The sequence below is a fragment of the Hyperolius riggenbachi genome, chromosome 1 (assembly GCF_040937935.1).
Source record: "Hyperolius riggenbachi isolate aHypRig1 chromosome 1, aHypRig1.pri, whole genome shotgun sequence".
NCBI lineage: Eukaryota > Metazoa > Chordata > Amphibia > Anura > Hyperoliidae > Hyperolius > Hyperolius riggenbachi.
The window spans coordinates 521,322,393-521,336,410 of NC_090646.1; the positions used below are offsets into that span (position 1 = coordinate 521,322,393).

The 14,018-nt window shown below is 41.7% G+C and overlaps 1 protein-coding gene across 4 annotated transcripts in view; it reads left to right on the forward strand.

Annotated features, from left to right (window-relative positions):
* Positions 1-14,018, forward strand: part of ATXN2 (ataxin 2) — a 145,793-nt gene that overhangs the window by 102,417 nt on the left and 29,358 nt on the right. For 3 of the 4 annotated variants that reach the window (XM_068245574.1, XM_068245582.1, XM_068245600.1), the window contains 3 exons: positions 2,638-2,704; positions 3,396-3,580; positions 4,090-4,222. In XM_068245574.1, coding sequence (XP_068101675.1) covers positions 2,638-2,704; positions 3,396-3,580; positions 4,090-4,222 — 385 coding nt within the window. The remainder of the gene's footprint in view (positions 1-2,637; positions 2,705-3,395; positions 3,581-4,089; positions 4,223-14,018) is intronic. The other variant, XM_068245592.1, reaches the window with a different exon arrangement.

The following is a 14,018-nucleotide window of genomic DNA, read 5'->3' on the forward strand; positions in this document are numbered from 1 at the left end:
AAATGGGGTATATAATATATGCACCATGTACACATATTTTTCCTCTTATATAAAGTCTAGGTGGTTTGGAAAGACCTCTACAGTAATTGATTGTACAGTGTATCAAGACTAAAGTCCTCTGCAGTATCTTCAGGTTATATGTGTGTATCCTTGCTGACCTGACACTGCAGTCCACATGGCTGTTTTCTAGATCCAATGTCTAAAATACTTTGCGTTACTCATTACATTTTTATGCAGATCAGAATTGAAGCCATTCCATAGTGTAAAGCAGGTCAATAAATTATGGCATGGTTCAGTCAACAAAGCTAAGGGCAGACCTCATCTGGCCACATAAAGAAATAAAATGTAATTTGCCAAAACATATATACATTTTTTTTTTATTTTTATTTTTTTTTATCCAAGCATTTTTTCACCAAGCATTACTTGGTAGTAGGAGGGCTTTTCGGTCTCTTATCCCCCTATACATTCCTAGTGGTTTGGGTTACCCCGAGCTGCTTGGTTACTCTGTTCTCTTGCTTTAGTCGGTGATTTGTAGAAGATTTTTTTAAATATAATAAATGAGACCCGATGAGAACAAATGTTTCACATCTCCAAGTGATACCAAACATTACTGAGCTCAAATTTGTGCCTTCTTGCACGCTTATTTTTTTCCTTTTTGTTTTTTGCTGCTGTTGCCAGAATGGGTAAGCCAACTAGCCCACATCTACAGTTCAAGACAACCTAGTTTTGTTATGGAGTTTCTCTACAATGGTGGCAAAAATCTGCTGAATAAACAATACTAGATCTCAAATAACTTCAACTTTTATTGCTCATCATTATTCTAGGTGTTATTTACTGTTACTAGCAAAATAGGAAAGGCTGCCTTCATGTTTGTGTTTTACAACTCAATGTATGCTTGAACGTGTTTGCAGCTGTGAAGCTTAGAAATGAAAAGGTGTTCAGTGTCTTGAATAACAGCAATTTTCTGGCAGGGGTTTTATTTTTTACATAGATGAACTAATTTTGGCAGGGGCATAACAATAGCCTCCGCAAAGGATGCAACCTCAGGGGCCCTTAGGAGGAGAAGCCTGAGAGGGTGCCCCTTGCTCTGGGGCCTTCCAGGGAAATTTTTAGGTACAGTAGGGGGCGCAGTGCAGGAAAGTAGAGCAGCAGGCACAAACAGCAGTGGGGAGGGGTTCCAACTCAAACTTTTGCAGGGGGGCCTAGTGATTTCTAGTTACGCCCCTGCATTTTGTTTTAGTAGATTTTAATAGAAATCTGAAAAAAAGGGTGTACATAGATTTTTTTTTTGTTTGTTTTTTTGTTTGTTTTTTTTATTAAATTGGACCTAAACCAAACATTTTTTTAATTTGAAAATATTTAGTTGCACCACTCTGACACATACAAAGATAAACACTCCAAGCCTAAGAGCATTTCAGTGAATACTTTTCACCCTTTTTTTTCATAACTAGGGTTATACAGGTGGCAGCCATTAGCAATTCCTCCTTTGCTGGACACATCTACTTTTTTTGTCGTCATGCAGCTGAAAAAATGCTGCCATTTATTAGAATTTAGAAAACAGATTTTATTTCTGAAATCTTGTATTTTTTTTTTATTTGGGTCCACTTTAATCATAACCTATAAATCGTTCAAGGCCACATAAAACCACTGAAAATGAACATGTGTCCACTGGAAGCTGCCCAGAGATTTCCTTCATAAAACCTGATGAGTAACTGGAGCTTAGAAATCCCCAAACTTGATTATCAACATTTTGCATAAGTTTATAGGTACACAAATTAGAAACCGTTCACGTTTTCTAAAAAAAAGTATGCTTTAAAATGGTTTACTCTGTACAGTTTATCTGCTTATGCTGAATCATGCATTAATCTGAACTTCATTGAGTTTTATGCTGACACTGTTCCAACAGCACTCCTTCATAATGTGCTAAATTGTCTCAGTATATCAGTGTAAGTAGTTATAGTCAAGGTGCTTAATTCTAGCAAAGCCTCAGAGGGACTTCTTTCTGTGAGTTTTCACATTTTCCATGTTACTTAGACAGTGAGGTAAAATCACTCCAAAAGGTACCTAGACAGCAATAGAAGCTATACAGACGTCCTAACCATTCACCACTATATGGTAGACTAAAAATAAAACACTAGACTTACATGGACCCTAAGCAGTGAGAGAAAAAAGAAATCTGGACTTCATCCCCCCCCCCCCCCCAAATAGACCGCAAGGTCCCCCAGCATTTTCTTGGTCCCTTCTGTGGTCCCACTGGCAGCTCCAGTAATCCAGAGACTTCTGCTGAAGTCGCACACGCCTGGCATGTCACGCCGCTTGCTGTAAGAGTCGGGCGAATGTGCGGTTCTCTAAAGACTGAACTGCGCGGGACTCTTGCGGCAACCGGTGTGATGAAGTCAGGTGTGCACGCATGACTTCAGCTGGGGACACTGCATTACTGGGGCCGCCAGCAGGACTACGGAAGGAACCAAGAGGACGCCAGCAACTCCTTGTTACTGTGCAAGAAGTGACTGTGCTAATGGCAGTTCAAAACCTTTATGTAAAAGTTCCATGCTGTTAATATCTGCTTTTGTCTTTAATTTGAAGATTGTTGCATTGTATAAATATCTTAACAGAAATTGTATTTTCTGTCTTCAGCCATTGTATTCAATACCAATGACGACAATGCCCGTTAACCAGGCCAAGACATACAGAGCAGGTAAAGGTGAGACTGGCACGTGTTGCACGCTTTTACTACCATACAGTGCTTTTTGTTTTGTGCTTGAACTGTTCATGGTGATGTAGGCTTAGCTTGTGTGTGTGTGTGTGTGTGTATGTGTGTGTGTGTGTATGTGTGTGTGTGTGTGTGTACACACAGCCACTTTACCTTGTGTTTCTGATAGCTTTCGTGTTCATGCCATGTATGCCTGGTCAATCTTTAGTTGACAAACAAAATTTGATATGCTGCCATTCACTGGAAGACCCATCAGGCTTGTTGGAAAACACATCATGCAACAGTGTTTTGTGTCATTACAGTGCAATGTTAATTGTGCTAGCCAAGGGATAGTAAATTACTCAGTGCTTATAAGGGCTTCTTGACTCAACAGTATGAAGGTGTAGCTCCCAGAGAAGAATTTTTTTCAGTAACTGCTTCACCTTGGGCTACCAGGTCTTCGAATGCCTTGTGTATGTGGTCCTTACACGTTCAACTGCTCAGTAAAAATAACTTTTTTTAATTTGATGTATCTTCAAGCTATCTAAATGCTCTTACATGCATGCACTATTTGTAAATGCGGTTTCATTTTAGGTTTAGACTGCTTACTTGAATTACTTTGCATAATCTGTTAATGGTATAGCTAGTTGTTATATGGGCAAACTGTCGATGAGTGTTGCTAAGTGTTAGTTTTGTCTTTCAGTACCAAATATGCCCCAGCAGAGGCAGGATCAGCATCACCAGAACACAATGATGCACTCCGTATCTGCCGCAGGACCTCCTATAGTAGCTACACCACCTGCCTACTCAACACAGTATGTTGCTTATAGCCCTCAACAATTCCCTAGCCAGCCTCTTATGCAGCATGTGCAACACTATCAATCACAGGTAACATTTGCTTTACTGTACTGTCTTTTATTTTACGTTGCCTTTTACTGGGAAACCCTTTTTGATTGAAGCACAATACTGGAACTGGTAGTGGTGGCTTAAGCCCCCATACACATGCTCAACAGCGGTCTTTTATGCAGCACAATTATGAAACAAGTTGAGCAACCAAAAAAGTTGCTTACTGTTCACACAACTGATAACATGTCAATCCAACTGTTAGATTGACATGTTATCAGTCTTATATTTGATTGTGCTACAAAAAAGACCACTGTTGAGCGTGTGTATGGGTCTTTAGGTGATGATTTTATAGTATCAGATTTTTGTTTAGATAAACTTTCACAAGAAAAGTCTGTCTCCTTGAGACTTTTCCTCCATGATATCATAGCATGCAGCTGGCTGTCAGTGCAGCACTGCTTACTAGCATTATATTGAAAACCTTTTATAGTGGGCTGGTCTAAAATACACTTAAACTTTTTTTTTTTTCTTTTTTTGTCCCTGCGTGCTTTTAGCATCCACATTTATATAGTCCTGTAATACAAGGAAATTCCAGAATGATGGCTCCGCCAACACATGCACAAGCTGGCCTAGTGTCTTCATCAGGTGCACAGTATGGAGCTCCTGAGCAAACGCATGCTATGTATGGTAAGGATCACTAACTCACACCATGATCTTACTGTTCTTTTGGTTTTCTGCAGAATCTAAATATGGTTGTAATTTCTAGCCAAGTAGGTGGTGCTTGAATTTAAGGTTCTTCAAAAACACTCTGTAAGAGTACTAATGTAATTATCAAGGTGAGCATTTGGTAGAATGACAGTATATTCCAAGTTTTGGCTAAACCGTTTTGAGAAGGGTATGTAGTGTTTAAAGAGAGCCCGAGGTGGGCTCAAAAAAATAAAAGTAGGCTACCTGATCTGAGGGCAGAGCGGATAAGGTAGCCGCAAAAATCGCTGCTCCCGTGGGCCCCACTGGCCCTCTTTCACTTTTGTGACCTATAGGTCACGGCGATGCAAGGTGAGACTGTGTCTCTGTCTCAGCTTGCAGGGGGGGGGAAGCGGCAGGGGGCGTGGCCAGGGAGAGAGAGCTGCCCAATGGCAGCTCTGGAATCCCAACAGGAACGGGGTGGGGTTGTGAACAGGGAATACCTCTCCCTGTGTTTACCTCTGAGATGGCAACATATTGCCGCTAATCTTTGGGGGGGGCTATAGCGTGGGGGAGGGGGGGGGCAGAGAGTGGAGGTGTTGGGACACAGTGGCATGTCATGAGGCAGAAAACATGCCTCAGTGTCCCATCTGCCCACCTCGGGTTTTCTTTGAGTACAGAGACAAGAAGAGAATTGAGTGTAGTTGGTATATGTCATTTTTTCTTTCTTACCAGGCCAATACACAGGCATGTAAGCCAGTGTTCAAAGTGCAAATTCTGGAGGCTGCTAATTTGTCTTGCCTTCTCTTTGCTGCACAGTTCCTTTAGGTGTTGGCTACCCTTAGTGCTCTGTTGATCCCCATTCTACCATCTAATTCTCTCCTTGTGCAATATGCAATTCACTTTTTTCATTTTTGATTTAAAATAACTTTTTCCTTTAACCTCCAGGACAGGTCCACCACGAGAACGACAGGCTCCTCCCAGGAACAGGAAACGTCCAGATAGAGCACTCTATAAAACTTTGTCCAACCCCTTGATCCTCAGTTGACGTTTCCTGTTCCAGGAACAAGGAGTGCTCTGGTCGCTCGCCGGTCCGTCAGACCAGGAGAGTTTGGGACTTGGTTGGCGGCTATGGGTGGACCTGCCTGGAGAGGTTTTGCGGTCCGGAGGGGGAAGAGAGAGTGGAGTTACCTTCCCCATGGCTGTCCTGGCTGCCCGAGTTGCGGCGGATCCGGAGGACACGTGCGGCGTCCATGATTCCCCTTTGGCGGAGGCTAGTGGCGCGCCGGAAGTGACAGGAGGATCATGCGGGCCTCCGGAGGGAAGGCAGCTGATTGCCCTCGGTTGCGGAGTACGTATGACGTACTTCCGCCCTTACGTGATGTCACTTCCGGTCGCGTGGGTGAAGAGACGCCGGAAGCCCGCATGGTTTGCCAGTTTGTGTTCGGAACGGAGCGGGATGGACGCTAAGCAGGAACCAGGAAAGGGCCCGGAGCCTACTGAGCCAATAAAGCCAAGGAGGCGGTGCCCGCTCTGTGATGCAAAAATGGCCCATAACTACAATAAGCAGTTTTGTCAACCTTGTTTAATGAAACTTATACAGGAGCAATCAGGGGGGTTGAAGGAAGAGTTAATGACAGCCGTAAAGAAGGAAATGGCAGACACCATTAAATCTCTAAAGGAGGTGTTTGCTTCCGCTATTCCCCCAGCAGCAGAGTCAGTAAACCCGGGTACAAGTACAGATATACCGGCCACAGAAACACCTAATACAGAATCTCAGCCTGTAAAACATAAAAGTAAAAGTACAAAGAGAAATATAGTATCTTCCTCTGAAGAGGAAGACATGGAGGGGGAGGAGGAAGATAATGATGAGTCAGACTCCTCCGCTAAAAGTTGGGACAGCCAATCTGAGGTTAAGAAAATCTCTAGATTTAGATTTCCAGCTGATGAGACAGAGCAGCTGATAATGGCGATTAACAAAACCTTAAACATTGAATCCAAAAAATCGGAGGAAATATCTATGCATGATAAGTTATATCAAGGAATGGAACCAAAAGAATCATTAACCTTCCCTATACACAGATCCACAAAGAATACCATATTAAGCCAGTGGAAATACCCTGATAGGAAATTGTTCATGTCAAAGGGTTTTATGAAAAGATTTCCATTTACAGAGGAAGATGTCAAAACTTGGGATAGATCTCCCAGGTTAGATGCGGCATTTTCTCAGGTTAATAAAGACAACGAATTGGCCTTTGAAGATCTAGGCTATCTAAAAGATCCGCAGGATAAAAAGGTAGAATTCGCTCTTAAGAAAGCCTGGACAGCAGCAGGAGCAAATTTTAGACCTGCTGCTGCCACAACTTGTGTAGCAAGAGTTCTATCCCTATGGGTTAAGAAAGTAGAGGAGAAAGTTGAAAAGGGAGCCTCTAAGGAGGAGATTTTGGAATCATTAGAAGTGGTCTCTAAGGCCACTGATTATATAACTGATGCAGCAGCTGAGAATATCAGAGTAAATGCCAGAACCTCGGCATTAATTAACACAGCAAGGAGGAATCTGTGGATAAAGAATTGGGAAGGTAGTCAGGCCTCAAAAGCCAGAGTTTGCAATATCTCCTTCAATGGAGAATTACTATTTGGAGAGCAGTTAGACCAAATATTAGAAAGAACTTCTGATAGAAAGAAGGGATTCCCAAAAAAGAAAAAGTTTATACAGAATAAAAGATTCTTTAGGCGAAATAGACAAGACAACAAGGATAAGCCTCAGCAGAGGAGAAGACCTTGGGCCATTAACAGAGAGGGGACGAAAAGGAGTTTTCTTTTTCGGAAACAGGAGGGACAAGAAAAGAAATGACGCCAGAGAAAAAGTTGGGGGGCGTCTGTCGGGATTCTATTCCCAATGGACAAAAATTTCCAAAAGCGATTTCATCCTCAATCTCATAAGTCAGGGGTACAAGATTCAGTTTCAATCCTTCCCTCCAAAGAGATTTATTTCCACGTCCCTTCCAAAAGAAAAGGAGAAAAAGCTAGCGTTAAAAAGCATAGTAAAATCAATGTTAGACGAAAACGTGGTCATTCCGGTTCCCGAAAATCAAATCTCGAACATTCAGGGATTTTATTCAACGGTATTTTTAGTAAGAAAGCCGACGGGGAAATTCAGACTGATTCTAAACCTAAAGGCCCTGAACCCCTTCGTATCTTATCAGAGATTCAGGATGGAATCAATTTACTCTGTGCGAACCTTGTTAACCCAAAATTGTATAATGACAAATATAGATCTGAGGGACGCTTATTGGCACATTCCAATAAGGGAATCATCTCAAAAGTTCCTCAGATTTGCAATAAAAGAAAAAAGAATGATTCAGCATTTTCAATTCAGAGTTCTACCTTTCGGGATATCATCGGCACCGAGGATATTCTCAAAGGTAATGGCGGAGGTGACAAAGTTTTTCCACATGGAAGGGATTCTTGTAATCCCGTACCTAGACGATCTCCTGGTAGTGGCAGAATCATATCAGAAATCAAAAGAAAATACAGAAAGGGTGTTAGAACAATTACAAACCCTCGGATGGATAGTAAACTGGGACAAATCAGTCCTTCAACCAACATCAAAGATCCAGTTTCTGGGAGTCATTATAGATTCAGAGACAGAGAGAATGTATTTGCCAGTCGAAAAGATAGGGAAGTTAAAAGCTATGATACAGGAATTAATAACAAAGCCAGTAATGACGATAAGACAAGTAATGAAAGTTTTGGGATTCCTGACATCAACTGCTCCAGCTATACAGTGGGCAATGATGCATACAAGACACTTACAAAATTGGATGCTAAGAGTTTGGAACAAGACACAGGACAATCTAGAGACACAGGTCATATGTCCACCAGACGTACTGAAGTCCCTGGAGTGGTGGTTATCGGAGAAGATACTCACCGAAGGCAGGATGTGGATCATACCAACAGGGAAGATTATCACGACCGATGCAAGTCTTATAGGTTGGGGTGCACATCTGCAGGGAAGAATGTTACAGGGGCAGTGGCCAAAGTGTGTGAGGATGCAGTCATCCAATTACAGGGAGCTAGCAGCTATACAGAAAGCACTAGAACAGAGTGTACAGACACTGATGGGTCATCATGTTCAGGTCAGGTCAGACAACACCACAGCGGTAGCATATCTGAATCGGCAAGGGGGTACAAAGTCAACGAAGCTGATGGAACTGGCCATGAACATATTAACAATAGCGGAAAAGAATTTTCTATCATTATCAGCAATACATCTGAAGGGATCATTAAACACGATAGCAGATTTTCTGAGCAGACAAAAAATGTCAAATACAGAGATGGAAATATCAGACAAGATGTTCAGAAGATTGACCACACAGTGGGGTCGACCACGAGTAGATATGTTCGCAACCAAGCAAAACACAAAATGCAGAAGATTCTACTCCCTGAATCCAAGCGAAGGAGCCGAAGCGGTAGATGCGCTAAGTCAGAACTGGATATTCGACAAGGGGTACGCATTTCCACCAATACAGCTAGTGCCACGAGTATTACACAAGTTATCAAGGACCAAGACAGTAGTAATTATGGTAGTCCCGGATTGGCCAGCAAGAAGTTGGTATCCACTACTACTAAAGATGAGGCTGGAGGGTCCAATAAGGATTCCGGACATGGAAGTACTAGCTCAGGGATCAAGAAGAACTGGAAGCTCTATTCCAAATCTAAGCCTGTCAGCCTGGCTTCTGAGAGGTCCCCTTTAAGGAAAAAAGGAGTATCAGAAATGGTTATTAGTACTCTATTGGATTGTAGGAAGAAAGTTACAAGGAAAATTTACCTCAAATATTGGAAAACCTTTAATATGTGGCAGGAAGAGTCAGGGTTCAAGGGTGATTTAGTGCCAACCATTTTAGAGTTTCTACAGGACGGGGTAGAAAAGAATATTTCGTTAAGTACTTTAAAGGTACAGGTAGCAGCAATATCTACCTTTATGGATGAGAGGTTAGCAAGGGACCCCCTTATCATCCAATTTTTTAAGTCAGTGGAGAGAAAGAAACCTATGTTAAAGAAAAAAGTTCCCAGTTGGGATTTATCCTTAGTTTTAAAGGTATTAAAGAAAGAACCCTTTGAGCCCATAGCAGATATTTCCTTCAGACCATTGACAATGAAGACAGTATTTCTTATAGCTATTACATCGGCTAGACGGGTAAGCGAATTAGAAGCCCTATGTTGTGATGAACCGTTTTGTATAATACTTAGAGATGAAGTGATACTGAAGACATGTGATGAATTTCTCCCGAAAGTTACTACAAAATTTCACAGATCCCAGGACATTGTGCTACCATCATTTAAAGAGGAACAAACATTGGATGTAAGAAGATGCCTTATGTGTTATTTAGAGAGGGTAGCAGAATTTAGAAACTCTAGAGCTTTGCTAATTAACACGTCAGGAGCTACAAGAGGTAGTAAAATGTCAAAGAGATCTATAGCTAGATGGATAAAATTATGTATAGAGGAAGCCTATAGGATTACAGGGAATACGGTAGTAGATACAATCAGAGCCCATTCAGCTAGGGCAGCTGCCACCTCATGGGCTTACAGAGCGGGTGCTACGCCAGAAGAGATCTGCAGGGCAGCCACGTGGTCAAGTTTAAGCACCTTCTCTAGACACTACAGAATAGATCTGATGTCTGCAAGACAGCAATCATTTGGAAAGAAAGTTCTGCAGGCAGTCAGCCCACCCTAAATTGGTAAGATTCTTGCTCATCTTCTCGTGGTGGACCTGTCCTGGAGGTTAAAGGAAAAACCAATGTTAGTTACCTGGTAACATCCTTTTTAGTAACCTCCAGGACAGGTCCGTAACCCACCCGATATCAATTATATGTATATATGATGATGTGATAGTATATGTATATGCAGTATGAATATTAAAACCCCTTTTTTGTTTAGGAACAGTACTTGAAATTGACTGAGGATCAAGGGGTTGGACAAAGTTTTATAGAGTGCTCTATCTGGACGTTTCCTGTTCCTGGGAGGAGCCTGTCGTTCTCGTGGTGGACCTGTCCTGGAGGTTACTAAAAAGGATGTTACCAGGTAACTAACATTGGTTTCTAGCACTTAAACTAAAAAAGTACCAAAAAGTAGGTGACCAGGTTCTATCAAAATAATTTTGAGGATTGTCTTGCTTGCTGGTGGCTTAGAAGGCATTTTATTGACAAGTTTAAAAATATCACCAAGGAGAAAAGTCAGGAGAAAAAATGACCAGCATATCGGCCCCTGTCTTGTACAGTAGTTCTCTCTTCACACACTCGCATACACTTATGCACATTTTATAACACGCACAATGCCACATTCTGCAGGCAAAAAAGGAAGTATTCCGCTGCACCGAGGCTGGGTAAAAGCTTTTTCTTCAACTTTATTGACACATCAGTAAGCACATATAAGGCTGATGCGTATCGGAGCTCTGAAAGGCTCCTTAATCATAGTCACATTCTGCACTGCAGGTCACAAATTAGAGCTGCTTTGCAGGTGTCTCTAAAGGAGACCAGCAGAGGGTGAGTGTAGTACAGCAGCTTCCTCCTCCCCTGGCTGGCTTCACACACTGCAGCACACCATGCTGTGAGCTCCTGCAGTCTGCGTAAAAAGAACAGAGGATATGGTATTTCAGGCATAGCACACTCTATCATCCGGTGCCCAGGGCACTAGCCATCCCTGCCATGTAACCTATATATATACATTTGGCAGCCACTTGCATGACCGAAAGAGGCACCATGGCCACATCTCCCCTTTGTGTGACGCTCTTCATATCTCCTGCACACAGCATCTTTGACCTGGGGAAACCATGTTGGGGGTCTGCATGAATATGGAATAGAATGACTGGTCCAGCATGCACCACATGAAGCTGCTACTCATGTCTTACTCTTCACCACCCCCAGCCGCTACTACATAGTCTTTACTTTTTTTAAGTCAAAAAGTTGCAGTCCTCTTGCTTCAAAATGGGGTCGGGGGAGCTTGCCCAGAGATGGAACTGGAACCAATCGTGCCGCATAAGGATGGGGATTTCTGCCACCGTGCTTCTGGAGTTCCCTGGTAGCTTTAACTGCAGCAAATCCAGGTTCTTGAAGAGGGTTTCCCTCAAGTAGTTATATGCAAGTTGAGGGTGACTGTATGAGGCCTCATTTCTTTCAATTTGTATAGTGATTGGAAATAGGCCAACAACTATCTGATATTCATAGCCCTAAAAAGTTTGCATAATCCCAAGATCTGTAACTGTAGATGTGAGTTCCGTATTAATATCCTCATTTGGAGATTCCCTCTCTCAGTAGTATGTCTTAATTTCTCAAAACAGCTTAAAGGAATACTATTGATTCACATATTTTTTTCAATTGACACAGGAATTGTTTGGGAAGTGCTGCTAAGTACTGGTGTATACATTTTAGTAGCAACTTCATTGTTTACTGTTAGCAAAATACTTTCAAAGTTTACTGACGCCAAAACTGACGGCAGACTGAGCCATGAGGAGAGGGGAAATTCCCCTCACACTTGATCAGTGAACTGTATGTGTAGCTCTGTGTGTGACAGAGAGAGACAGGACACAGGAGCTGCAGTTGTTGGGAGCTCTGTTTCTGACTGAAGTGTCTGAAGAGAGCAGAGGAAATGTAACGAATTGTCACAGCTTTTCATACTGTTTTTGCTTTCAGAGTTTGATATGTTTGATATTTGCTTTCTGTAGTCTGATATGCACCTCTGGCTGTGCATGGAAGCAGACACCCCTTCTGCAATTGATTTGTCCCAATATAGCTAAATCCAACCCTCTATAAATTACAGTTTTTGCCTCTGATATTTAACATGAAAAGTAGGAAAATGTTTACACAGCTACTTGGACATTATTTGCACACTATTTTAGAACACTTGGGTATCGATAGTATTCCTTTAATCTCTAAGCCAGCTACTGGGTAACTTTCCTGGACCTTGTTGCTCTGATCCATCACAAAGCAGGTCCTTCTGGAGGCCGTAGCTGTGGTTGCAGTTTTACTCAGCCATGTCCCCCAGTGTTATACTATATCCTTTTCAAGCCCTTTTAACAACTGTATCCCAAAATATTTTTAATGTCTGTGTTTCACAAGCTATGGCAGAGCCCTGTATCACTGATTTTCATGGCTGTTTAGGCTATTCTATGGAGTATTACAGTAATTCTCTCCTTTATTGGGCTGATGCAGTGCCTGCTCACAGAGAAAGTTTATGAAGCAGAACTGCATTTGTAAACCTGGTGTAGCTCCTGTGGTCTGTCTGCTGCAGTATTTTTGTGGATTTTCGTGAAACTTGTGATTCTAGTTACGACTGAAATATGCGCAGAAGTAAAACGTTTAGAGAACCAATGTATGTACAGTGTTGTTCAGCTGTAGGGAGGAACTTTTCACTCTGGCTGCCCTGCAACATTTAATACATTGAGATGGGTCTACTTTTTGATAGCATTGTACAGAGCAAAGTCTCATACACACTAAACTAAACCAAGGAGGCAGTTTGGGGCTGTCCCAGCTGAGAATCTAGCATGTGTTCAGCTGCCTTGATATGCTAAAGATCCGACACACTGGGTCCCAATTTAGAGTACATTTCCCCTCATTACCCAGCCTGCCAAGGCAGAACAGCTAATTTGTAAACGCAGTATGTTAGTCTGCTTCCATGAAAGCAGGAAGTAGACACATTGCAAATTCATTACAGGATTTGTGTCAGTTGTAACAAAGATTTTTTTTCTTTGAAGTTTATTATGCTGTTGCGTATCTTTTACAGCAGAGGAAGTTCTGAGTTCAGGTCCACTGTAAATCCTAGCGGTTCTACACCTTAGCCACCAGTAATTGGGGTAACTAATGTGTAAATTCAACTATTCTTAGTTTAAAACGTTCATTTTTAATACTATATTGATTACATACATTTTTCTTGTTAATTGCAATCACGAGAAAAGGAATTTGACAGTTTGGTAGCTCATATCAGCATATCTATATATTTGATGTGATTACTTTTTCCACATCACCGTGGCTTATAAAAGAGCTTTTACATGCTCATGGGAATCCCCTATTGCATGATCAGCTGCTGCACCACTGAACAGAGAATCCTTGTCTGTTGCTTCCTCTACAGGTTTTTTGTTTTTTCAATCCCCATTCATAAGCATCTCAGGCATTTGCTGTAGATTATAAAGTATGGACAATCCCTGCCTTGTCATTTCATTCCCCATCTAATTTACACCAATGCATTTCTTGATCATTTACATCATTAAAACGAGTTGCACTATAACAATGTTTGACTTGTGTGGCTAGACCTTTTTTTCTTTTCTTATGAGTTATTTCTGTAATGGAAAATATTGGCAGCCATAGTTCTGTAAAGTTGTGAATACTTGAGCAGTGCTGTTTTCATGATAAATGCTGAAAGGGTTGATTTACTAAGAAATGGAAAGGAAAGCTGCCAAGCCTCCTAGTATGTGCAGGTATTATGGGAAATAAAAAGGAAGTAGGGAAGTCTTTAAAACCTAATCAAATAAAAAATTGGCTTTGTTATGACCAAGACTCATACAAGCGTTGCCAAAGCAAGAGTGGGCAACATGGAAGGGGGTGGGATAAGGGGTACAAATGGGTAAGCGGTCCGTTGACATTTTTACACCTATCATGATGTTGTGGCTATAGGGAACGGGGCATTTCGTTGTTCAGAATCACTTGGTTGGATTCCTCCTTCCTTACAGTAAATTGCTATGGCTTTTATCAGTGGCACAAGTCAATTTTTGTGAATTTTTTTTTTTTTTTTTTTTTTTTTT